Source organism: Pseudonaja textilis, chromosome Z (genome assembly GCF_049901715.1).
Source record: "Pseudonaja textilis isolate UNSWEBS1 chromosome Z, rPseTex1.2, whole genome shotgun sequence".
Classification (NCBI taxonomy): Eukaryota; Metazoa; Chordata; class Lepidosauria; order Squamata; family Elapidae; genus Pseudonaja; species Pseudonaja textilis.
The window spans coordinates 106429031-106456449 of NC_142008.1; the positions used below are offsets into that span (position 1 = coordinate 106429031).

General features: G+C 40.7%; 2 protein-coding genes and 1 pseudogene across 2 annotated transcripts; 1 reads left to right on the forward strand and 2 right to left on the reverse strand.

Moving 5' to 3' along the window:
- Positions 1-1078: 1078 nt before the first annotated feature.
- LOC113448499 (olfactory receptor 14C36-like) lies at positions 1079-1999 on the forward strand. Its single transcript, XM_026719215.2, has one exon. The coding sequence runs from the start codon at positions 1085-1087 to the stop codon at positions 1997-1999; it is 915 nt and encodes a 304-aa protein (XP_026575000.1). The 5' UTR covers positions 1079-1084.
- A 19234-nt stretch (positions 2000-21233) lies between these two features.
- On the reverse strand, positions 21234-23382 carry LOC148124212 (small ribosomal subunit protein uS13 pseudogene; annotated as a pseudogene).
- A 102-nt stretch (positions 23383-23484) lies between these two features.
- Positions 23485-24228, reverse strand: LOC148124213 (olfactory receptor 14C36-like). The gene has a single exon (XM_087917223.1). The coding sequence runs from the start codon at positions 24226-24228 to the stop codon at positions 23485-23487; it is 744 nt and encodes a 247-aa protein (XP_087773349.1).
- Between the last annotated feature and the right edge of the window lie 3191 nt (positions 24229-27419).

The window sequence follows — 27419 nt, forward strand, 5'->3', positions numbered from 1 at the left end:
ATTATGGGACAAAAACTCCACTATTAGATTTTATTGTATGAGGTACAATGACCAATTAAATTAAACTAATTATATTTGATGGGAAGATTGTATTTTTTAAGGAAATAGAGAATAAGAACTATTCATGCCTGTGAAAAAAAATCAAGAAATTATACCTCTAGTTCAACACTTACCAATGAATGGCTTGGCAAGGATTGATCTGTAAAACACCATTAAGTCAGGACATTATTATACTGCAATAAAATACCATAAGTAATGAACAGAATCACTGAGAATTGTATGAATGGCTATCACAAATTGAAAAACCATATCCAAGAATAGAGGTAGTAATTTAGACTATTGAATCCAATTTCCTGATCCCTGTGCAGATCCCATTTAAAGTATCTTTCAGACACAGCTGTCCAGCCTCTGTTTGAAAACTACCAGTGATGACCAATCACTGTATTTCTTAATTATTGGTCCAAATAAACAAGTTCTTTGGTCATTACATTTTATCTTATAGATCAAACTTTAGTAGTTAAATAGAACCATTGTAATAAAGAAATAACAATAGGTAATGGAATCTTAGTGTCTTAATTTGGTGCGTGGAAGACTGGCAGATAGAAATGGGAGAAAGCCTAGTTTCAATAACCTTACTCTCTCCTAAAAGTAAACTTGCATGCAAGAGAGGATTTTTCAAATATTTCATCCTTATTCCTCATATCTCCTGCCACATGCATACTTTAAAGACAAAATATCAGCCATATTAAAAACATGAGTAAATGAGATAAACTGGAAGGAAAAAGTGCAAATCATGTAACAGATTTCTTTACAATAAACCTCTATCTTTCCTCATAACTATTCTGCCACTCTTTGTCTGCCTCGGTCACTGTATCTCTTCATGAGTGTGTGAGCAAGTATGTATACACTTATGCAATTAAAGTGTATCCTCTTTAACTCATCATTATAACTTTTCTAGCATGTGCATACTTTCTAGTTTCGAAATATATTATCTTCAAAAGGGACATTCAAAACATGTATACATAGTTTTTCTCTAATAATATTTTTTATCTGTGCTTTCTTTCAGCTATGTCATAAGTTAAATATGGAGAATCAAACCACTGTTCCTTACTTTCTGCTGCTGGAATTCTCACAAAATCGACATCTGCAGCTTCTACATTTTTTCTTATTCTTCACATTATATCTGACAACAGCAACAACAAATCTTCTCATCATCCTTGTAGTAGTTTTTGACCATCACCTACACAGTCCCATGTATTTCTTTCTAGTGAATTTGGCTGTGCAAGATCTGGGCATTGTTTCAGTCATTATCCCCAAATCCATGGTAAATTCTCTCATGGGTAGTCGACAAATATCTTATTTTGATTGTGTTGCTCAACTTTTTCTCTTTATCACCTTTGAAGCTTTTGAATTGTCTCTCCTGACAGTCATGGCATATGATCGGCATGTTGCCATTTGTTATCCCCTGCACTATGAAATGGTAATGAATTGGAAAGCTTGCATTAAAATTGTGATTCTAGTGGGGGTTACAGGAATACTGTATGGAATGTTGCACACCATTGGCACCTTTTCCATCCCTTTCTGCTCTAATGTTATCAACCAATTTTTCTGTGAAATTCCACACTTGCTAAAGCTACCTTGCTCTGGATTCAATCTAGTTGAGGCTGGAGTTCTTGTGGCCAGTGCCACTGCAGGATTAGGTTGTTTTACTTTGATCACTGTTTCTTATGCCAAGATCTTCCAGGCAGTGTTGAGAATCCCTTCTGTGAAAGGAAGGCAGAAGGCCTTTTCCACTTGTTTTCCCCACTTTATGGTCCTTTCTATGTTTTTGGTAACTTCAGTCCTGGCCTACCTGAGACCCCCCTCTAACACACCATCTTACTTAGATTTAGTATTCACTGTTCTATATTCCTTATTTCCACCCCTGTTCAATCCAATCATCTATAGCATGAGAAATAAGAATATCAAACTTGCCCTGTCTAAACTATGGAAATTCTGACATTTTCTTTTACATACATACATACATACATACATACATACATACATACATACATACATACATATAATTTAATTGTATGATATTGAATATTCTTTGTCTTTGTCTTCAGTTTTCACTAGGAGGAAATGCAATTGCAAAGGGAAATATCTAGGGATGATAGAGGATCATTATGTCCTTCCAGATCAACGGTAGCATGTGAGAAATTGGTGAACTACAATTTCATATCCTGAGTCCCTACCACTTCAATCATGCAGAGTTCAATAGGGAAAGATGATAAAGAAGAGCTAGAAGGATATGTAAAATTGATTCTTTTTTAGATAAAATATATATTTACATAACAGAGAGTGTTTAAAAAGGAAAGTGAGCTGTAAACCTGTCTAAACTTCCTTTAATAACATTATTACACTCATCCAGTTTAGTTCTAATATAGTTGTTTTTAAAAATTCTGTAGAACTTAAAAGAATATGTTAACTAAATTATTATTTTTTGTGCAGTTTATTCCATTTAGGATTTAGTAGTTAGTCTGTCTAGTCCTGATATCATTGCTGTTTTTCACATTTTCCAATGCTAAGTATCAATGTACATTTATCAAAAATAGAAATGTATAAAATTTACATGAGCTATTTTGGAATAATTAGCTGGAAAGCACTGTTCCTATAAGTTAGTGGAAGATTGTCTTAAAACTGTGGAATCATGAATTCTTTTGGTCTTAAATCAAACTTATTAAAGCTTATTTTACAGAAAACAAGTTACTTAAAGTGTCGTATCAGCTGATACGAACAAAAAACGCGAGGCAGTGACTTGAGTTCAGCTCATTTATTAAGGGAAAACACAAGTGGAGTAGGTAGGGAAAAGCCGCGGCTTATATGGATCTGGCGCCGGGCGCTGAGGCCAATGACAGCCGTTCGAATCGCCCGCAATTGGCTCGGCCAATCGTGGTCGATTCCGAACGGCCAATCAGTGCCGCGCGCTCGACCAATCCAGTGGCTGCGCGCTTTGACCAATCCAGGTTGCCGGATTTCAAGAATGTAAATGTCCATACAGAACACCCCTCCCCTCTTGGTTCGGTCCTACGTAACATAGTCCTGTAAGTAGGCGGGGCTCCGTACTTGCTGACTGGACCTGCGCAGATTAGTTGTTTCTTGGCTGCCGGCTGGTTCGGTTGGGAACCTCGTCACTCTCCGCCTCATTGATGGAAACGCCTGGAAGGGTGAGTCGGGCCTCTCGCCGTAGCTCCCTCCTGGTCTACCTGGGCTGGTCGAGCTGCTGGCTTCGCTGCTCCCGCTCGGGCTTTCCGGGCTGGTTGAGCTGGCTTGGCTGCTCCCGCTTGGGCTCCCCGGGCTGGTTGAGCTGGCTTGGCTGCTCCTTCCGGGCGAGGCTTCGAGTGGGTCGCTCCCTGGTGCTTCGGTCGGTGAGTACTGCTGGTTCCTTTTTGGGTGGGTTTGTCTGTTTTGTTCTTTGGGGCTTTCCCTCCCTCTTGGTTGGTGTCTTGGTGGTTCCCCTCTGTTTCTGGTGTTTGCGTGTCGGTTGTATTTCCCGTGGTGGTTCTCGACCTTAACTGGTCGATGTGCCGTTTCCATGCTCGCCCGTCGTTCGTTAGTAGCCGGTACGAGTGGGGACCCGTTACCTGGGTTATCGTTGCCAGTATCCAGAGTGGGTCCCCGGTGAGGTTTTTTGCATAGACCGCATCTCCAGGTGCGAATGTCCGGTGCTTGCTGGTGGAGTTGGGGGGCTTCTCTGGGTTGTATGTGGGGTGCAGGCGGTCGAGTGGTGATCGCAGCTTTCTTCCCATCAGCAGCTCCACTGGGCTCTTATTTGTTGTTGTGTTCGGGGTTATGTGCTGTATGAGTAGCATCCTGTTGATCTTGTCCTGTATGTCCCTGGTTTCGATTTTTTGGATGGTCCTTTTCGTGAATTGGACCATTTTCTCTGCCCTTCCGTTCGCCGCCGGGTGAGCTGGTGCTGTCAACGCGTGTTGGATCCCCCATTCTGCTAGGAATCTTTCGAAGGGTAGTGCGGTGAACTGGGGCCCGTTGTCCAATACGATGATGTCTGGGAAGCCGTGGGTTGCGAATAGCTTGCTGAGCTCCTTGATGATGGCTTCTGTGGTGGTTGTCCTCATGTTGCTTACCTCCAGCCAGTTGGAGTAAGCGTCTACCATCACCAGGAAGGTGTGTCCTCTGGTGGGTCCCGCGAAATCTATGTGAATCCAGGACCATGGCCCTCTGGGGGTTTCCCATTCTAGGACCGGGAAGGCGGGGGGGCTTGGTCTGGATTCTTGGCACTGCTTGCAGGATGCCACCCAGGCTTTGATCGCTTTGTCCATCCCTGGCCACCAGGCGTGACTTCTGGCCAGGGCATTTGTCCTAATGATGCCAGGGTGCCCCTCATGCAGCATGCTCAGGACTTTTTTCTGCAGTTTCTCCGGGATTATGACTCTATCCCCCCACAGTAAACAACCCTTTTGTGTGAAGAGTTCTGTTTGACGGTTCCGGAAAGCTCTGAATTGCTCATCCTCGTCCCTTTCCGGCCACCCTTTTTCCACCCATCTTAGCACCTGCGCCAGACGTTTGTCTTTATTTGTTGCCAGGGCAATGTCTGACACGGTCAGTGGGAGGTTGGGTAAAGTCTCTATGCTCAGGGTGGCTGTGGTGGGTGCTGGGTCAGCGTCCAGGGTGGGCAACAGCGTGCGGCTCAATGCATCCGTGTGTGGGATTGACTTACCGGGGCGATGGTCCAGCCGGTAATTGTAGGCGGCGAGAAATTCGGACCACCTCGTCATCCTCGGGGATAGGATGTTTGGGGTGGCCCTGTCCCCCGCTAGTATTCCGAGCAGCGGTTTGTGGTCTGTGATGATGGAGAAAGTCCTGCCGTAAAGGTACTCGTGGAACTTCTTTACGGCTGCGACGATTGCCAGGGCCTCTTTATCCAGCTGGCTGTAATTCCTTTCTGGTTTTGAGAGAGTCCTTGAAAAGAAAGCGATGGGTGCTTCTTTTCCGTTGGCGAGGGTGTGGCTGAGGACGGCTCCGATGCCGAAGGGGGATGCGTCGCATGTTACCATGAGGGGTAGTGTCTCGCTCTATTGGATGAGAACAGCATCCGATGTAGCAGGTCTTTTGTTTTGTTGAATGAGTCTTCTTCTCGTCTTCCCCAAGTCCAGGTGGCTGCCTTGTTGAGCAGTCTATGCAACGGTTCTGCCGCGGTTGCCTTTTGGGGCAGGAAAACATTATAGAAGTTAATCAACCCCAGGAACGCTTGTAATTCGGTTTTGTTTCTGGGCCTTGGGGCTTCCTTGATGGCTTTGATTTTTCCCTCAGTTGGGTGGATTCTGTGCTGGTCTAGGAGGTACCCTAGGAATTCGACTCTTGTTGTGCGCAGTTGGCATTTCTCTCTCTTGACTTTTAGCCCTGCGTCTTTGAATCTTTGCCGTACCTCCCTCAGGCGGCTTTCCAATTGTTTTTGGTCGGCCGCTGATACCAGCACGTCGTCAAAATAGGGCACTACCCCTTTTATGCCCTAGAGAAGCCTCTCCATTAAACTTTGGAACACCCCTGGGGCTACGCTGACTCCAAACTGGAGTCTCTTGCAGCAGAATGCTCCGTGGTGGGTGACTATGGTCTGCGCTTCTGCAGTTTCCTCGTCGACCGGCAGTTGCTGGTAAGCTTGAGCCAGGTCGAGTTTGGCGAAAACCTTGCCCCCGCCCCAGTGAGTGTAGAAGGTGCTGCACTACTGGGATGGGGTAGGCGCTTTGTTGCAGCACACGATTAAGGGTGGCCTTATAGTCCCCACAGATTCTCACTGAGCCATCTGGTTTTACTGGGGTGACTATAGGGGTCTCCCATCGGGCATGGTCTGTTGGTTCGAGTACTCCCTGTTTGATGAGCTTATTTAATTGCTCATCGATTTTGGGCCTGAGCGCAAAGGGTACTTGCCGGGGCTTGAGGTGGATTGGGGCTGAAGGTTATCGGGCCCCCTTGGTACTTGCCTAGGCTGCCGTCGAAGACCTCTTGGAAATCCCGTGTGAGCTGCTCCTCCCAGTCTGCCACGGCGACGTGGTTGGTGCCGGTCACCTCTATTCCTAATGGCGTGAACCATTGGAGTCCCAGGAGGCTGGGGCGGTCCTTCTCGACAACGGTCAGGGGGAGTATTTCGGTGTGCCCTTTAAACGTGACTTTGAAATGTCCGATTCCTACCACGGGGATGCGGTTTCCCTGGTAGTCCTTGAGGATGAGCTTCTGGCTTTCCAGCTCGCGCCACTGTATGGTGGGCACTAGACGCTTGATTTCCCACCATGCGACCATGGATAGGTAGGACCCGGAGTCCACTTCCACCTTGCAGGGGCGGTCTTCAATGGCAACCTCCATGTGGACCTTTCGGCCATCCCAGTTGGATGAATGGCCGATGATGACCGTCTGGTGCATTTCCTCGCATTAGCGGGTCTCGTTGAAACGTCGGCTTCTTGCTTCCCGGCTCCATCAGCTCTCGGGGTTTCGGTCTCAGTTCCTCGGGGGGGGTGCTGTCGTGTCTCCACGGGCTGCAGTCTCGGCGCCGGGGGCTGTAGTTTCGTTTGAACCGGCAAACTTTGGCGATGTGGCCCCGCTTGTCGCAATGCCGGCATATCGCATCGAAGAAACAGCATTCCGACCGCGGGTGCTCGCCGGCGCAACCAGCGCATTGGAACCTCGATTTGCGGCTCCGCTGCTCGTGCCAGTCGCGCTCCACCTGCAGCCGGTGGATGTCTTCCTCGTCATCCTCGGAGTCGGAGGGGGAGTCGAGGTCGCTGTGGTGTGTGGATGCGGCTGCTCGGTGGTTGGTCTCGGGCTGCCTCTCGGGGGTCAGAGTCATCTCGGTCGTGGCTGGGCGCTCCGCGGTGCTTGCTTGCCGCATTCGGGCCGCTGATCTCCGGGTTGCTTCTGCTGCAGTGGCCTCGGCGAGGGCGTCGGTGAGAGATATGTCGCCCCGTGCCATGAGCCGGCTTTGTAGGACGGGGTCCTTGAGGCCGAGGATGATGCGGTCTCGCAGGGCTTGGTCGAGATCGGTGAACCCGCACAGGCCCCCGAGGTCCCTGAGATCAGCCATGAAGTCACTGATTCTCTCGCCCTCTTTTTGATTGCGCCGGTAGAACTCGTGTCGACGGATGAGGGTGGGCATGGCGGGCGCGTAGTGACTTCGCAGCAGGGGTTCAAGATCGGCCCAGTCCATCACCTTCACGTCGAGGGGCTTGGCGAGGGCTTTCGCCATTTTAAACACTGCGGGCCCGCAGTGGGTTAGGAAGACGGCCCGTTTCTTCTGCCCATTCGCGTCCTTGAGATTGCTGCTCTCCAAGAACATGAGGAATCTGTCTATGTAGGATTCCCAGTCCTTAGCAGCTTGGTTGAAGGGAGCGGGTGGCGCGGTGCTGCTGGCCATGTTGCCGGTTGCGGTTCCGTGTGCCACGTGCGGTGTGGGACTTGCTTCAGTATCCCACCTTCGTCGCCAGTGTCGTATCGGCTGATACAAACAAAAGACGCGAGGCAGTGACTTGAGTTCAGCTCATTTATTAAGGGAAAACACAAGTGGAGTAGGTAGGGAAAAGCCGCGGCTTATATGGATCTGGCGCCGGGTGCTGCGGCCAATGACAGCCGTTCGAATCGCCCGCGATCGGCTCGGCCAATCACGGTCGATTCCAAACGGCCAATCAGTGCCGCACGCTCGACCAATCCGGTGGCTGCGCGCTTTGACCAATCCGGGTTGCCGGATTTCAAGAATGTAAATGTCCATACAGAACATAAAGCCTCTCCAGAGATGCCATACAGTGGATCAAGCAATGATCATTGCCTTCTTGTGGGAGAGGTTGAGGCTGCTTCCCTTGAAGTAGATAATGGTATATCCTTAAGAGGCCACCAAGGGGTGGGATTCAAATTTCTTAACAACCAGTTCTGTGGGCATGGCCTAATTTGTCAGTGTGGTTTGGTGGTCATGTGATGGGGTAGGCATGGCTAGGTGGCCATGTGACTAGCAAACCAAATATAAGTGGTCCTCACTTAATGGCCAGTTGCTTAGCAAGTGTTCTAATTTATGGCTGACCTCCCTACAGCTACTTGACCTGTTTTTTATGTTTTGATAGTCATGCACACATGCATACACGCACACTTATGATCAGTTACAACATCCACACAGTCTCGTGTCTGAGGTTTCTATGATTTTTGCCAGTTTCCAACAATTCCTTCTGGTTTCCAATAAAAAATGCCCATTGGGGAAAATGGACTAGTTTAACAACCACAGTGTTTGCTTAATGACCATAAGGTTCATTTAATGACCATGGTGTTTGTCTAACCTGGGGTCGGCAACCTTAAACACTCAAAGAGTCATTTTTCTATTTTCTTTTAAATAGGTATCTCTTTCTCTCTTTCTTCCTCTTTCTCATCTATTTTTCTTTCTCCCTTTTTCTTTTTCTCTCTCTCATCTCTCTGTCTATTCTCTCTCTCTCTCTTTCCCTCCCTCCCTCTCTTTCTTACTATCTGTATGTGTCTCTTGTCTCTCTTCCCCCCCGTGTCTGATCTCTCTTTCCCTCTCTCTCTTTGTGTGTGAGTGTGTGTGTGTGTGTGTTGTCTCTCTCTTCCCCCCTTTCTCTCTGTCTCTTGTTTCTTTTTTCCCTCCCCCCTCCGTGTCTCTCTTGGTCTCTCTCTTTCCCTCCCTGTCTCTCTCTGTCTGTCCCTTGGTGGTGTGGGGAGGGGGGAATATAAGTCACTTTTTTCAGTGCTGTTGTAACTTTAAATGGAGGATAAATAAATAGTTGTAAGTCAAAGACTATCTGTATCTGTGGCTTTAACCTTCCAATTAGCATCTAACTAAATTTCAGCTGCATCTCTGCACCAGGCACATAGGATAATTTCCTTATTCCCAAAATGCAGGAAAATAACCCAGGTTCCCAAGAATTGTACTACTGATGTTTTTCAAGCTTAGCAACTTTAAGACATGTGACCTTCAATTCCCAGAATTTCCCAGGCAGAGAATTTGATTACTTCCAAGTCAGTAACATGAAAGAATTACCAACTTTAAAGATGCTGAGCATTGTATCTCTGTATGAATCGATTTAGTAAGATTCTATACCTACCACACTCCTGTCTCTGCTTGGATAGAACCATCAAGGCACTTCTACTGGTTTGCCCCTTGTACCAAGGCTCTGATTTAATATTGCCTCTTCCTCCTCCTCCTCTTCCTCCTCCTCCTCACTAAATGCATGGATTGACCTCAAATGGATGTTACCTGTTTCTACTGGTGGATTAATCTATAAAATGTAATATAAACTGCCCCTTCATCACAAGGACACAGCTTTAAATATATTAAATCCCCCCCCTCCAAAGGAATACTTGCTCCAGGCTACTTTAAAATGCTTTAAAGCCCGGTTCAGCTCCAACAACGCTTCCGGGAACTTCTCCTTGTAGCACTGAGCTCCTTGGCTTTTATTTTGAAATCCAGCACTCTTGGGCTTCAGCGCTGGATTTTAAAAGGCAAGCTCAGTACTACAAGAAGTACCGGGAAGCCAATGAATTAGTCAATTAAATAATACTTTTAAACTACTTTCTCTCCCAGCAGTCTGGGCTGAAACAGAATTAAACCATATCTGCCCTTTGTTTTCTGAATGGATTTTATAGGAAGGAGGCTTAAATTCACACACACACACACACACAAACACACACACACACACACACACACACACACACACACACCAGCCACTTCCCACTGATCTACCTCATTTAGGAAGCACAGGGAAGTCATCATCAAGAGCAAAACTCAATATCTTCCAAATGGGATGGGGGAGGAGAGAAAGGGATTCTTGCTCCAGCCTTAAAGCCCAGCAGCTCCAGCAACACATCTTTAGTCTCATCAGAGGCAAGTAGCCGGGAGGGGAAGGGGTGGGGCCAGGCAGGGGCATGATTTGCCAGTTCTCTGACCTGAGCAGAATCATAACAACCAGTTCTATAGAACCAGTGGGAACCAGTAGAATCCAACCCCTGAGATCACCTGGATCCAAGTGTGTAGGCAAATTTGCTTGGTCACCAACTTCCTTGTTTTAGAGAAGTTTGATGAATGCGGGAGTAGTTTCAAAGGACATTGGATGAAATATATTGTCTGGTTGAAATATCATTTGGGTCCTTGTGCTCCCAGATTGTAACTCAGAATTTGGCTGGATGTTTGGTTAAGTTTATTATTACTAAGGAAACAAATCTGAGATGCTAATTGCAAAAAGTTCTCTTTTATGCGATGACACCTCTCAATGCTAGAAGTAGTGTACTAGATATGTCAGTGTGATAAAGGGCTGAGATTCAGCAGAAAAGATACACAGGCAGGAATATAATCAGGGTCCTTCATGGATCATTCTTTTCTTAAGCAAAGAAATAGGTGGATGGCTTTTCATGACTAATCTGGTCTTTCTACTTTTATTTGATTATCTCATATTTGCCAAGATCTTCTAAAAACCTCCAATGATGGAGCAGCCATAACTTCTGAAGACAAGCTGTTTCCCTAATAAAAATTGTTCTCATTCTAGGGAAATTTCTACTTATTTCTATGTTGGATCACTGCATGGTAAATTTCCACCTGTTGCTTCTTGTTCTGCCTTCAGATGCTTTAGAGAATAGGTTTTTTGAGGCAGCTGAAATACTGCTACCTAGTCCTTCTCTTCAATAGATTAGACATATCCAGTTCCTGTAACTGCTGCCAGGTTGTTGATGTTAACAGTAATTAAAGTCCCCCATTACTATTGTGATGTGGTTCCTACACAGCTTAGTTAACTGACTAGCAAAAAGTTCATGTATTACCTATGTTTGGTTGGAAGGTCTCTAATATATATGGTAATCTCTTCCTTTTTTACTTTTATATTAATCCAAATGCATTCAAAAAGATTTTCATCATTGTTGTGCTGTATCTGTAGAGGTGTTGTTATTTCATATATGTATTGCAACTCCACCTCCTCTTTTATTAGGTATTTGTTTGTTTGTTTATTTGTTTATTTAGTCAAGCAATTATAAAATAACTGGTATAAGTATAAACATAGCTATGAATACATGAAATGGATATGAATAAGAAAAAAAGTAACAATAGGACAAGGACAGTAGGCACGTTGGTGCACTTATCCATGCCCCCTACAGACCACTTAGCAAATGGGTGAGGTCAGTAGTAGATAGCCTAAGGTTAAAGTTTTGGGGGTTTGGGGAGGAAACCACAGTCAGGTAGAGTATTCCAGACATTGATCACTCTGTTGCTGAAGTTGTATTTCCTGCAATCATGTTTGGTGCAGTTTACCTTGAGTTTTTATCTATTGTGTGCTCTAGTATTGTTATGGTTGAAGCTGAAGTATTCATTGATAGGTAGGACATTACAATGTATAATTTTATGTACTATACTTAGATCAAACTGAAGGCGTTGTAGTTCTAGGTTGTCTAGGTCTAGATTTTCAAGTCTGGTGGCATAAGATATTCTGCAATTAATAGAGGAGTGGAGAACTCTTCTTGTGAAATATATATATATATATATATATATATATATATATATATATATATATATATATAATATATATTATATATATATATATATATATATGTGTGTGTATATATATATATATATATATATATATATATATATATATATATATATATATATATATATATTATATTTTGTTTTCTGAGGTTCTCGGGTATTTGTATGTGGATCTTTGGTTGTGCGGGTTTTCTCCTGCGTAAGATTCAAGTATCTAGGCAACGTTTCAATGAAGTCTCATTCATCATCTTCAGGCTTCTGTCTCCGGCTCTGTGCTTCTCAGAGTAATGTGAGATTGCAGCTGCTTCCTCCTTTTAACTGCCAGTGGGGGTGGGACTTGATTGGGTGGGGGCTTGGCTGTGTTCTGATTGGGTGGGGTGTGTTCTCATTGGTAGGGGTTTGGCTGTGTTCTGATTGGTTGGGGGTTAGCCGTGTTCTGATTGGTTGGAGGCGTGTTCTGTTCAGGTGGGGGCTTGGTTGTGCTCAGGTTAGTCTTAGTTGCTGGGGGATTTGAGCTATTATATTTTATATATATGTATATATGTGTGTGTGTGTGTGTGTGTGTGTGTGTGTGTGTGTGTGTGTATATATATATATATATATATATATATATATATATATATATATATATATATATATATATATATATATATATATATATATATATTTATTTATTTCCCACGGGTACTTACATGTATGGTATTCAGCTTTGTTTAGGTATTTTCCCACGTCATTATAATTGTGCTTTTAAAGTTGTAGCAGACAAGACACACATAAAGACTGAACTATGCACCCTGACTAAAGTACTGACAGCTAATGGCTTCCACAAAAGCAAAATCACCGGCTTGATCCACACTGAGACATAATGGAGACCTAGAAGATGAACAGACCTACGGAACAGCTGTCCTGCCCTACATAAGAGGTACTACAGACAAAATCAGTAACATACTACACAGGCATCACATCAAGACTGCCTTCAAAACAGACAGAAAAATAGTAGCCATCCTAATGAATCCCAAAGATAAAATTGACCTGGAAAACCAAGGAATATATGAAGTCCCCTGAGCATCATGCCCTGCCACATACATTGGACAGACCAATAGAAGAATAAGTACCCATCTGGATGAACACAAAAATGCAGTAAAAAAGCTGCAACACACTTCCTCACTAGTCCAACACATGAAAGCAACAGGTCATAGCATTGACTTCAAGGGCACCAAAACCCTAGCCACTATAGAAAATCCCATCTACAGAATTATCAGAGAAGCCATAGAGACTGAAAAAAGACCTGAAAGCAGGAATAGAAGAGATGATTCCACCAGACTGTCAATTATTTGGAAACCTGCACTCACAAACAAAAGCATCTCCACACCACAAGCCAGGCAAATACGTGGGCACAAACAGATCCCCCCTGATACCTCCAGCTCAAACACACCCCAACCAGGCACTCAGATGAAACCTAGCTTCCTAATAAATGATAGCCATCCATTTACTCGGAGCCAAGCCACACTAAAAGCCTCCAATCCAGGAAACACAATGTTACCAGACAATCAAGACAAAAAAAGCCACAAAACAGACAGAAGATATTAGAAACACCAATCAGGCAGAAGACAGCAAACTCCAAGACCAATAAACACAGACCAAGACTCCCAACCAATCAGGATGAAGAAAAAACCATTCTGGCACAGCAGTAGGCTAGCCCCAAATTTAAAACAGAAATGGCTGTGAAAGTCTGATGCACAGACGAACACAATACAGAAGCCTGATGATGGCAGATGAGATTCTGCCGAAACGTTGCTACAACTTTAAAAACACAACTATAATGACGTGGGAAAATACCCAAACAAAGCTGAATACCATAGATAGATGGATGGGGCTGTCTATAAAAGCATAGGAGAGGCAATTGATTTGGTACTATTGGAAGTTTGCAATGACGTATTAACAGAGGCTACGCTACCAGAATCCTGGAGAGAAGCATATATTTCCCTAATACTGAAAGAAGGCACAGATACCATGAAGATAAAAAATTATAGGTCAATTTCTTTATTAAATGCTGATTACAATTTTTTTATGAATATTATGGCAGAAAGAATGAAAAAAATATTGAATTGAAAAATATATCCAGACCAAAATGGATTTTTACCAACAAGACAAATAAAGAATAATATAAGAATAGTAATCAACATAATAGAGTACTATGAGGCCCAACCAGAGAAACAGGCAGAGGTAGTTTTTCTGGATGCTGAAAAGGCCTTTGACAATGTTAATTGGCAATTTATGATCCAGCAGATAAAAAGTATGAAATTCAGAGATAGATTTGAAAACATGATAGTATCAATTTACTCTGCTCAGAAAGCAAGTATAATAATAAATGGGGAATCTACAAATCCATTTGAAATAAGGAAAGGAGTACAGTAGGGATGTCCAATTTCACCTCTGCTCTTTATCCTGACATTAGAGAATTTGTTGATAAGAATTAGTTCGAATCGGGAAATAAAAGGGTTGAAAATTAAACAAGAAGAATACAAGGCCCAAGTATTTGCTGATGACCTTGTATTCTTCATAGAAGAACCAATGGAGATGGGACCAAAATTAATACAGGAGATAAAAAAATTTGGGGAAGTAGCCAGTAGCCAATTAATAAAGACAAAACTAAAATGATAACAAAATATTTAACAGATAAATAGAAAAGGGAATTAGTGGAAAAAAACAGAAATACAAATTGCAAAGAAAGTTAAATATTTGAGCATCTGGCTAACAGTAAGATGCTTAACAATAAAATAACTATATGAACCTAGTATAACAAATAAAGAAAGACTTAGAAAAGTGGGTGAAAATACAGTTATCTCTGTTGGGGAAGATTGCAGCTATTAAAATGAACATTTTGCTGAGATTACTTTATTTGTTTCAAATGATCCTGGTAAAATTGGATAAAAAGGGTTTTTTTATTCTAAATAAAATAACTACAAAATTTGTCTGGGCAGGTAAAAGAGCAAGGATAAAACTAAGTGTATTGCAGGATAATATATGCAGAGGTGGATCTGGATTTCCAGCCTGGGAAACATATTATAAAGCAGCAGGTCTAACATGGATCAGAGAATGGGCAAAGTTAAGAAATAAAAGAACTTTACCTCTGGAGGGGCATGATTTACAGGTGGGGTGGCATGCCTTCATGTGGAATCCAAAAATAAGACCCATGCTTATTTCCATAGACATATACTAAGAGATTCATTAATACGAATATGGGGGGAAATAAAAAACAAACACTATATAAAAATCCTAGAATGGGTATCCACCATGGAGGCAATGATACACCCCAGCACACTAGAAATTGGAAAAATAGCCAGATATGAAATTTTGGATTCCCAAGAAGCATTAAAAAATCAGGAATTCGGAGACCAAGGTTTAAATATAGACTGGTGGCTGTACCCCCAATTAAAAATAAGATATAAAAAAGATCAGGAGGAATATTTTGTGTCTTTTGTCTGTTTGTTTTGCTGATTTGGCATGTCTTGTGTTTGTAAGGGTTTTCTTTTCTTGTTTCCTTAGTTTTCTTAATTATTTGGGCTTTTGTCTAAGGGGCTTCTTTAATACATTTTATTTGATTTCTTTTCCTATGCAAGCTTGTTTTATGGCTGGTTTGATGTTCCCTTTGGGCTTTTCCTGCTTGGGTGACACCACTGTCCTCGTGAAGTTTCCTTTCTATACATACATACATACATACATACATACATATATATATATATACGTACGTACGCACGTACGTACATTATATATATATATATATATATATATATATATATATATATATATATATTTGTTTTCTGAGGTTCTCAGGTATTTATATGTGGATCTTTGGTTGTTCGGGTTTTCTCCCGCGAAGATTCAAGTATCTAGGCAACGTTCGATGAAGTCTCATTCATCATCTTCAGGCTTCTGTCTCCGGCTCTGTGCTTCTCAGAGTAATGGAGATTGCAGCTGCTTCCTCCTTTTAACTGCCAGCAACTAAGACTAACCTGAGCACAACCAAGCCCCCACCTGAACAGAACACGCCTCCAACCAATCAGAACACGGCTAACCCCCAACCAATCAGAACACAGCCAAACCCCCTACCAATGAGAACACACCCCACCCAATCAGAACACAGCCAAGCCCCCACCCAATCAAGTCCCACCCCACTGGCAGTTAAAAGGAGGAAGCAGCTGCAATCTCCATTACTCTGAGAGGCACAGAGCCGGAGACAGAAGCCTGAAGATGATGAATGAGACTTCAAATACACACACTCATAATGTTGCCTTTTTGTTCACATTAGCAAAATGTGAAAAGAACTGAAAGCTAGAGCTGGTGGCTTGTTCTGTCTCTTTGAGCTCACCATAGCAGTCTAAGTATTTCCTAAAAAGGGAGAGTTGCAGTAAGGATAGTAAATTGTCAAAAAGTACTGGGTCAGAGATGCTTTTATGAGGAATGAATAAACCATTGGCTCATTCAAAGCTAAGGACATAACCCTCTCACTCACTGAATGAATTCAACTATCAGTAACAATCTGGGGAATCTTAAGAGTGAGATTTTAGAAAAGCTGAAAGAATATTGTGAGAAAACCCTTAAACAAGTTAAATAAATTGATGTGTTATTAACTAAAGGCTTAACTACAGAAAGTCAGTTTGCTATAATAATTAGGTGCTGGCTTTAGAAACCAAGAGTGTGAATTCCAGCCCTCCTATAGGATTAAAAATCAGCCTTATATAGATATTAAAATATAATCACAATAACTATATTATAAATAATGACACAATGCAGTCACCAAAATGATTCACTAGAACATCAGTAAAAGTTAATATGGACCTATAACAAAAAATTGGTAGAAACACAGAGTTGAAAAAGTAGTCAACAATGTTAAAATATTGTAGATGTCAGGGTTCTGACTGATGACCTAATTAAATCATGAGCCTCAAGCCAAGCTTCAAAAGAAATCCAGTTATTTATTAGTAACTTCATGTCAGCACAGATCAAATGAAATATATTTTTGAAAGACAATAATTACAATGTTAATGATAATACAATAATTGATAAATGTGATATAAAATATTGATTAGAATGGTTATAAATATAAACAAGTAAGAAATGTATGATATTACTATGTGCATAAGATATATGTACCCAACTGACACACTGCTGAACAGAAAGATGGTTTTATTTGTTTATTTTTGTTTTTGATATAAAAATAAAAAACTTTTTTCAAAAAAAGCGATGTTAAAATATTGTAGGTGTCAGGGTTCTGACCGATGCCTTAATTAAATCATGAGCCTCAAGCCAAGCTTCAAAAGAAATCCAGTTATTTATTAGGAGCTTTATGTAGGCACAGACCAAATGAAGCCAGCTCTGACCTCACTTAATTCATACTTTGGCATGAATTGTTTCCCCCTCCCACCAAGTTGTATCATCAGTCACATTCCCCAATTTTGTAGGTTGTAGAAGTAACTCCCTTCAGCCATTGTGAGTTTCCATGGAGATGACCTTGACATTTACCGGCTGGAATGTGCTTTGTTTTGACTGAAATGCAAGTTCCTTGATGCAGCTGTGAGGTTCAATTCCCCATCCCCTTGCCTATGGCAACTCAAAAGCAGGTCAGGGATGCTTTGTGAGTTGACATTTGGCTTCCCTCTCTTCCTGAAGGCAACCTGTGAAAATGTTAAATGTCAACCTGTGACATTTTAAGTACAGGTATAGATTTTAGGGGTGCGACCCCTCTAAGGGTTGTTTGGGTTATCTTTGTGGAATTTAGCTATGAGGTGGTCAACTTGGATATTTCTTTTTCTCTTTACCCAAGATGCTTCTGATCAGGGATAGCTCTTCCACTTGATTAGATATTGGAGCTGTCTCCTGTCCCACTTCGAGTCGAGGATTCATTGCACCTCATAATGGGTTTGGGCCCCTATGACCACTGGGTCTGGGGGCTCATGGGGTAATGATCTCAGGATTAACCCAACCATGGGTTTTAAGAGGCTGCTATGGGGGAAATGAGTGAGAAAATCTATTAAGATATGTCCAATTGATTCTTTCTCAGGTAAAAGATATATCTAATCTATAGGAATACTCAGTTTAAAAATGGATGAGATATAGACCCCCCCTAAACTCAGTTTAGTTCTGATGCACTATTTTTAACATTTTGTAAAACACTAAGTGTGATTTATCTAAGTTTATTTCTGGACATTTCTTAAGCACTTGTTACTTGGGATCTTTGGTCCTCATATCATTGTTGTCTGGTATATTCTTCAACACTAAGTAGGCTTTAAGCTATCAATGTACTTTTATTAAAAATAGAATTAAGTTTATAAAATTTACATGATCTGTTTTAGAATAATTAGCTGGAATGCACTGTTTCTATGAACCAATGGAAACTGTTTTAAAACTGTGGAAATAGAATTAATTTCTTTGATCATAAATAAAACTTATTTTGCATTTAAAACAAGTTGGTCTAAACAGTGATTACTACTGTAGGAGGGGGTGATGCTACTTCCCTGGAAAAAGATGATGTATACCTGTTTCTTAAGAAGCCATTCCTGGATCCATATTTACTTGGCCTCCGACTACCCTGTTTTAGTACAAAGTTGATGAGTAGGTGGATGGTGCAGCTGACAGAACTAAAAAAAATTAAAGAAGTTAATCTTGGACTTCCAGTTATCCTTTTTGGACTTTCATCACCCCAACACCTTCCACTATGCATGTATCTCAAATTCCTACACAGCTGTATATGAGGAGACTAATTTGTATCCACATGGTACTGCTGCCTGTGTATCTTAAAAGAAGTTTTTTACTCTACTCCTTTAATGCCAGAGACAAAACTAGTCGCTGTGATTTTGCAGTGATGTCTAATGTAACTAATTTCCATTAAATGATTACTGTATCTTTCCAGTAATGTTGTGGAAGCAACATAGTGAAGACTTGATCATTGGGAAAATTTGTCATCAATGTCATGGCCCAGTGGAAAGGAGAGCAGAAGAGAGGTTCTCTTATGTCATTTGCCTAGCAACAGAATAAACATTCCAATGCGTGACAGTTGACTGCATGAACATTCTGAGGCGTGACTGTTAGCTGCAGCATATATAAAACACTGGGTTACTCCTATTCTCTTGATTTGAAATAACACACAGCTTAGGTTGTTGCCTCACATTTTAGCTTTCATTATTACCATTTTAAAGGGTGATATTAGCATGTTTAACATCTCAATCTAGGCCTCTTTTTTTCATTATATGTAAGCATGCTTTTGTTTTCTTAGGCAAAACAATTTCTCTGGTATGTTGAGAATGAACTTTTTCAACAACTATAGAGCATATTCTGAAAATTCTTGAATAGACTTTGAACTTTTAAGAAAAATATAAATCCAGCTAGGAAAGAGTAATGTAATTATAACTTTGCTATTTGTAGAATGTTACCTAGAACCTATATTTTGTCTTGTGCGATTCTCACATGTAATCATTGTCTTTTATTGTTTGATCACTTGCTTTCTGATGCATCACATATCATATGTATTTAACTACATATTTATAAATGCACACACATGTACTTTACTAATGTATTTGTAAGAAGTTTCCCTGTGCCACTGATATGCCAAAGAGTGAGACTTGAGATGAGGTTTATTCTTTGGCCAAAGCAAAAAGTCTGGGTGAATACTATGCCCAAAACATACAGACAAAATGCATGTAAGGAACACACCCTGCAAGAATGGCTCAGAGTATTATATACATTTTATGCTGATAGAAACTAAGTTTATCAAATCAGATACAAAGGTTCATTATTAATGTGGGCAAGTCATTGCCCACATTAATAATGCCATCCCCTTCCTTATCCATGCCCTCCCCTTCCTTATCCATGGAGCATTCTTTGTCTGTGCTCTGTCTGTACTTTGTTATTTTCACAGTATCCCTTGTTCTTGTATGTTTGTGCTCCTAGGTAGCCACCCCCCATCTATGGAGCAGGATGTTCCTGGGAATTGTCTCCAAAGATATGTCTAGCTCTGAAGCAAATTGCAGAGGAGAGAAACCAGGTAGAAAAGGATACAATTCTCTTACTGAATGAATTCATAACAAATGATTCCCATCCTTAGCAAAATAGTGCAAGCAACTTCTTTAACAGAAGCAAAGAGCAAAAGTTAGATTGATTCATGTCAATATGTCCTTTCATTTTCCTCCCTTTTCTTATGACAGGATGCTTCCTGTCAATGGTGGGCTAGGGGAGCATTTAAGAACCATGAATTTTGTTGGTCTAATGGGTGGAGGGGGTAGAGGAATGGATCAGTGGACACTGAAGAGGCTAAGACTACCATCCCAGTGATAGGATAGGTAACCATATGCTGGATCAGAGGGATGGAACAGGAGGAAAAGGAGATCTCCAAGGGTTAAAAACACTAGAAACCCAATCCATTTCCAGTAAGAGAAGATACTCCCAAACCAGTCCAAGTTTGCACCAGGACATGGGCAGTTTTCCCCACCCTTGCAGCAATTTCCTCCATAACTTTTTCTGGACCCTCTATCTGTAAACAACAATTTCTGAGATAAAATGTTCACACACATCTCCTTTTGTTGCTGACAAAAAGTGTAAAGCAAGTTTATACTGATATATTTCACTGTTTTAAACTAAACTGCCATTTAGCCATTAAAGTTATAGCAATGGTTATTATTTCAAGCACAGGTTGTAACCTTATAAGCCTATTCAACATACAGTTCTATAACCACACATTCCATCTTCTGTTCAGTGGCTGGTCCATATACCTGATTTATTCTTTTTAGAAGCTACTCATAGATCTGTGATCTGCTTCCACATGAACAGATATACCCAGTCTGTCCCCTTGTTGTATGGACAGTAGGAAAAACAATACACATCGTCCATACCAATGGCTAGGCAATTGCACATAGGCAAACTTTTCACATATCCAATATAATCCATTTGTAGCATGCCAGTTAAGAATTTCATTACCCACATCCATCCATAACCCACCCATTCTAGGTGCATTTTCAAATGAGTTACTAGGTTGTGTCAGGTAAATTCCAAACAGAAAGGTTACATTAAAGAAAGAAAAGACCCTTGTTTGTAATGTATGGTTTTTCAGATCAATCATTGCATTATATTCTCCCCCTATTAGTTCTACCCATAAGAAAATTATAACCATTGCATCAAAAACATCCTATATCTTCAGGGATTATGACATCACTATCTCCTAGGACTACTGTGGCCAAGACAGGTTGATCAGGTTAACAATTCTTACACATTTAATATAGCCAGTCTTCTACTATTACTATATCACAAGGTTCGTCATAAGCGCATACTGGTCCACAGTCACAACAATGGTAACAATAACAACATTCAGTGATACAGTTACAATCACAGAACCAATTCATCCTATAGGGTGCAAAGTTCCACAGCTTCGCTTGGGATCTTCAGATGGAATAACAGGCCACCACTTAGGCAGTAAAAATAAAATATTTGGTACTCCTGCAATGAGAAAAAGAAATCACAAACAAAAACCCATTCATACCACCATGACCACATCGGTTTTTGGTAATGTTTATTCTCAACTGGTCTTCTCCAGGGACCAGTTTCCACTCTTTAAGTTCATCAACTGATCCTTTTACACCCTTTGTCTTTTGTTCAGACTGCTGTTTCAATGGTCAGCAGGACTTGGCACGACCTGTCCCAGGCTTGGCTAAGTTTTTCCTCACATCAGTTTTTTTATCAGGACCCAATCACCAGGCTGGAACTTTTCTGGGATCTTGGAGACACCCATGGTTCTGCTGTGGTGCCTGGTGGTCCTGGTATGATGGTCACGGACATGGAGGCCCCAGAAGTGGGCCTCCATGTCCATGGTCAGCACACCAAGACAGTGTGTGCAAGAAGTAGTGTAGGCCCTGATGGGCCCTGATCTTCAGGTGCTCCAAATCCTTGCACAGCTTGTTGTCCAGATCATTGGGCAAGATCTAGCTGTACTTGCCATCCTTGCAGTCCTTCTGCCTGTTGAGGAACCAGTCAGAGATCTTGTGGTGATGACCTGCTCCACCCCATCCTCTGTGAGCTCCCCAGCCTACTTGGTCAGGTTGGTGTCTGCTTTTTGCAACACCATGTGAGCATAGTGTCTGCCCATCCCCTTGAAGGCAATCTTGCACCACCCATCGAAGTTGGTGTTCAGGACATGCAGGATGTGCTGGAACTTATGGACAGCAAGTTCGGGAGGTAGGGTTTGAGCTAGTAGTTCTTTGTTTCTGAGGTAAGATAAAGAAGAGGAGAGGCCAAGTATACAGTTCTTTACAAAAAAAATATATCTTTAGTTTCATATTGTGGAATTTCCAAGTGTGGTAATTCAAACATCATTTCATAAAGTAAAATGTCCCTTTTTGGACAGTTTCAAATTCTGAGCAAGGTCAAGGGTAAACATTTGGTCCATAGATGAATTTGCATTCCATGAAAGTGACATTCCCACTCAATTCCCACACTCCAGGATTGATTGCAGAAAAATGAGTTGCTTTCTACAACTTCTACTATCCCATATGTAGGTGTTATCCATTCCAGTATAATTTTGGTGATTATTGCTGCAGTGGCTCTTAAGGCTGGATAAGCCTCAACCCAACCAGTCAAGTGATCCACTATCAATAAACAAATAAATCTCCCCCCTTGAGTGAGTTCAATAAAATCAATTTGAATGCATTGAAATGATCTCATGCTAAATGTTGCCCTTCCTTTTCTTTAGGAGTAGGACTTGTTTACTAACTCTTTTACATACTGTACAAGTCACATATTTATTTAGATACTGTATACAATCCACAGCATCCATAAGCTTCCAAAAACAAATCACATCATACCTTAGTCCCCCAATGAGTGCGCTGATGTAGTACTTCCAAAATCAACATTTGCCTTCCATCAGGCAATACCCATTTCCATTCTCCAATTTCTATTGCTCCCACTTTCTCTAACTCCCTCTTCTCATCACATTAAATATTCCTCCTACCATTGCCATCCTGGCTTCCATGTCAACACACATCTGTGCAGACCAACTTAACTTTCTAGCTAGCTAGACCAAAAGCCTGTCTCTTCCCGCTATTACTTTCTCTTCTCTTCTTTAAAAAGTAGTTAAAGATATTGCTTACAAAGTCTTCTTGAGTTTCTAAAATGGAAAAAAAATGGGCCATTCTCTCAGTCTTGATTCCAACTGGTTCTTTATAAATGGCATATAATACATAACTTCCTACTTTTGCCCACTGTCCCATGTTAATAAAAACCAATATTTTATATACTGTTTCATTGGATAGTTGATGAAGTGTTCCTGCTCCCAGGAACACCTCCACATTTGTCTGCAAGTTTCAATAAATTTAGTATCATTAAGCAAACAGGTCAGAGATGCTGGTTGCAAAAACAGTACTTTTTATACAAAGATACCAATCAGTGTTAGGAATAATGTATCAGAAATGCCAGTGTGATAGAGGACTGAGATGTGACAGAAATCATACACAGGCAGAAATATTATCAGAGCCCTTCAGATATCTTTCTCTACTTAATCAGAGAAAAATGTATATGGTTTTTCATGGCTAATGTGATCTTTCTACTTCTATTTGATTATCCCAAATTTGCTATTTTCCTTAAATATTAATCAGTGATATTCTTTAGTTTCTTATCATAGTTCCATATTAATACAATGTTTCAGCATGCCAACAATAAACCAATCAAAATAATTTATTAATCATATTTCAAAATCCCAACATTGGTTTTACAAGAGGCTCAGTATTTTAAAATATTTAGTTTGGTCTGATACAACAAATCAAAATTTATAACACATCAAATAAACAATTTATATTCAATGGAATATACTTAGTCATCCTTATCTAACAGCAACTCCTTAGTTTGCTAAATTTCAAATTTAAGGTGATGAACAAATTGGTGCATCAAAGGGAAATTATCATTATTTGCTAAAATAATTGTCAACCAAGCAATTTCCTAAAGGCAGTTTTGACATCTTTGTTCCTCATGCTGTAGATTATTGGATTCATTAAAGAAGGCATAACTGCATATAGTGTGGTAAACACTTTGTCCAGAATGGATAGAGAATTAGCAGGTAGTATTAGGTGAGCCAAGAGGCTACTGCCAACCAGTAGGGAAACCACAATGAGGTGAGGGATGCAAGTGGAGAAGGCCTTTTCTCTTTTCTCAGTTGAGGGCATTTTCACCACCGTGATAAAAATACGCACATAGGACAAGATAATGAATGAAAGGCAGCCAACTTCTAAGCCTGTACTAAAGATAAGTATCCAGGTTTCACCGAGGTAAGAACCAGGACAAAAGAGCTTGATTAACTGTGGAACTTCACAGAAGAACTGATTGATGATGTTGGAGCAAAAAGGCATTGAAAAAATATATCCTGTGTGAAGAGCTGCGTGCAGAAATCCAACTACCCAGGCCCCTCCAGCCATTTGAATGCAACTGGACCAATTCATTTTGGATGCAAAGTGCAACGGGTGACAGATAGCAATGTATCTATCATAGGCCATGACAGTGAGAAGGAAGAAATTTGATGATAAGAAAGAAAGATAGAAAAACAATTGTGTCACACATTCAGAATACGAAATCCATTTGGAACTCATTAAGGCATTTACTATAGATTTGGGTATAATAGCAGATGTCCCACCAAGGTCACCAATAGATAAATTGATTAAAAAGAAATACATTGGGGTGTGCAAACTACGATTGAACAGTATCAAAAAAATAATGAGAAAATTTCCCCCCAGGACAAAAAGATACATTATCAAGAAAACACTAATGTGTAAAATTTGAACCTCTTGGTTTTCAGAAAATCCAACAAGTACAAAATCCAATATATTTGTTGTGTTCAACATGACATTATGCTGTAGGAAGATGAAATATATATTATATACATATCTATTACTTTGAAAAAAATATTTTCCCCTAAGAGCAATAATGTTTTGTAACTGTATAATAACTTTTTATTCTCACTGTACTTTTTTCTTATATGCTTAATATATATCATTTGAGAATATATAGCTATAAGAAATGGCTTATATCTTACTGAAATTAATGTAATTTTTATAATGTTCAGTATAACTGTAAAGATCAACACTAACCTTACCTTTTTTTCCCACTTCACTATGTGTAAGAATTCTTTATTTATTTCTCAAATTCTGAGCACATCTCCCATCTCATGTTCAGTGTTTACTTGCACATCACTTCAAGTGCCACCTTCACAGGAATTTTTACAATGCAAACTAATGAATCCTCTGATCTCTGATAAACTGGTTTTCTCAGGCCTTAGTAATCACTGCCACCATGTGAAAAGCAAAAGAAATGCAGTAACGTAATGTCAGCAAATATTAAAAATACTTGAGAAGATCAGAGATGCACTTTTAAAGACATGTTTTAACAATTCATAAATATCAAAAAAGCGATGCTGCTGGAAAAAAACTGACTTTTTTAAAATATTCAAATCAATAGAATGAAGAAGTAAAAGAAAGTTTTAAAAGAAAAAAAGGGTTCAGGCATCAGATTGTTTATAATTTTATTCTTCCATAATCTGACTCAAATTGATGCATACAAAATGGCATATTTATTTTGAATTTCCTTATATGCTCCCCTTCAGCTTTTATACAACAAGAAATAGGCCACACATTTCTTATTGCTGATTTTTTACTTTGTAGTTGTGATTCAGTGTACACTTAGTGTACACTTAGGAAATCTGGTTTTGAGCAGCAATGAATGAAACTGTGATAGCTATCTGGCTGATTTTGACATCCAGATTTTCCCCCCCATTTCTCATTATCTCAGCATTAAAAGACCAGTTAAAATCAAAAGGCAGGAAAAGGCTTGAATTTTCAAACAGCAGCACACTATCTTAAAATTTGTATTCTAAGGGTTACCTTTTGTATCTATATTAGAGCTGATCTGATTGGTGTAATATATGAGTCAAAGTAAATAAATACATAACTGTCACTCATATTATCATGCTGCAAATTTCATGAGACCCACAAAGAGTGATCTCAACATTTCAAACTCACCCCCACATGGGAAGCAATACTAATGGCATCTATATATAAGGGAATAGTCACACTAAGTAATTTTGATGGGGCTGATGTAATTCTTCAACTTGATTATCAAGGGCACTGTATATTGTTAGTAAAATGTACAGATGTACAGGAAAATAGTGGCTATGTGTATCATCCAAAATTGAGCAAACTTCTATATTTTAATGTCCATTACAGTTTATGAGACATGAACACTTGAATTAGCTTCTATATCAGTTCTGTTTTTCAAAAGAATGCCCAAATTAGTCTCCATTGTTTTCATTCTTTTTTCCAGGATTATATGGAATTTTTATGGGAAAATACTATGAATAAATTATTTGTATTTATTATAAACAGAAGAACTAGTAATAGGCAACTTATTAGTTCATAACAGAAAAACAAAGAAGAAGAACTAGATATCAGAATAACAAAATAACAGAGTTGGAAAATCTTGGAAATCTGGTCTATTAGACAAATGGCTGTTGAATCTCTTCCTAAAAACTTCCAGTGATGGAGTACTGATGAATAATGATGAGGTTGGATCTCTCCTTAATAATGTCCAGCTTCTGGAGGCAAGTTGTTCCATTAATCAATTGTTCTGTTAGAAAATTCCACTTTAGTTCTAGGTTGGTTCTCTCCTTGATTAGCTTCCATCCATTACTACTACTCCTGACTTCAGGTACTTTAGAGAATAAATTTACCCAATGGTGGGATTTAAAAAAAATGACTACTGGTTCTGTAGACATGGCTTGGTGGACATGGCAGGGGAAGGACACTGTAAAATCTCCAATCCCACCCCACTCCAGGGGAAGGATACTGTAAAATGTCCATTCCCTCCCCACCCAACTAACCTGCTTTCCAGCTCCATTCTCCTGTGCAGGGCAACAAAGAAGACCCAGCTGATCAGCTGGGACTTGGGAGGCAGAGAATAGATGGGGGCAGGATCAGTTATGGGTGGTATTTGCCAGTTCTCTGAACTATTCAAAATTTCTGCTAACGGTTCTCCAGAACTCTGTTAATACAGCCTAGGACTATATTGGCTTTTTTGGAAGTAACGCCACATTGCTGGCTTACATTTAAGTGGCTGTCTAGGATTCCTAGATTCTTTTCACAGTTATTGCTATTGAGCAAGTACTACCTATTTTATACCTGTGCATTTTGGATTTTTTTTCCATGTCTAAGTGTAAAACCTTAACATTTTTCATCACTGAATTGCATTTTGTTAAATAGGGTCCAGTGTTCAAGTCTGTTAAGATCCTTCTGAATCTTGAACTTATCTTCTAAAGCAGTGGCCCCCAACCTTTTTTGTACCACAGCCCGGTACCAGCATCACAAAATGATCCACAGACCAGTACCGGCATCAGCATGCACGACCAAGGCAAGGCGAGCCGAGCGACCGGCCAACCAGCCATGCCTTGCTTCTCCCCGCCACCTTCAACTCCTCCTTTGTACCTTTTTTGTGCTTTTCAAGCTCTTTCTTAATCTCCTCCTGAGTAATGTGAGACTCCACCGCCATCGGGACAGCTCTTCGTTCGAAACAGCCCCCCCTTCGACGAAACTAAGGCGTGAAGATTCCTTCAGCACCCAAACGCCACTTTCCAACAACCGACAACCGACAAGCTCACCCGGAAGCACTTTCTCAAGCACCGTCGAAACAAGATGGCGGTGCCCAAGCAAACCGGTGGCCCAGTAAAAAATGATCCCTGGACCGGTACCAGTCCGGGGCCCGGTGGTTGGGGACCACTGTTCTAAAGTGTTGGCTATTCCTACCAACTATGTCTTATATTCAAATTTGATGAATTTCCCTTCTATCCTATCATTTAAATCATTTTGGAAGAGTCATT

What these genes read in the sequence shown, in the direction of transcription:
- LOC113448499 (XM_026719215.2), top strand. Translation starts at nt 1,085, where the DNA reads ATGGAGAATCAAACCACTGTTCCTTACTTTCTGCTGCTGGAATTCTCA.
- LOC148124213 (XM_087917223.1), bottom strand. Translation starts at nt 24,228, where the DNA reads ATGTATTTCTTTTTAATCAATTTATCTATTGGTGACCTTGGTGGGACA.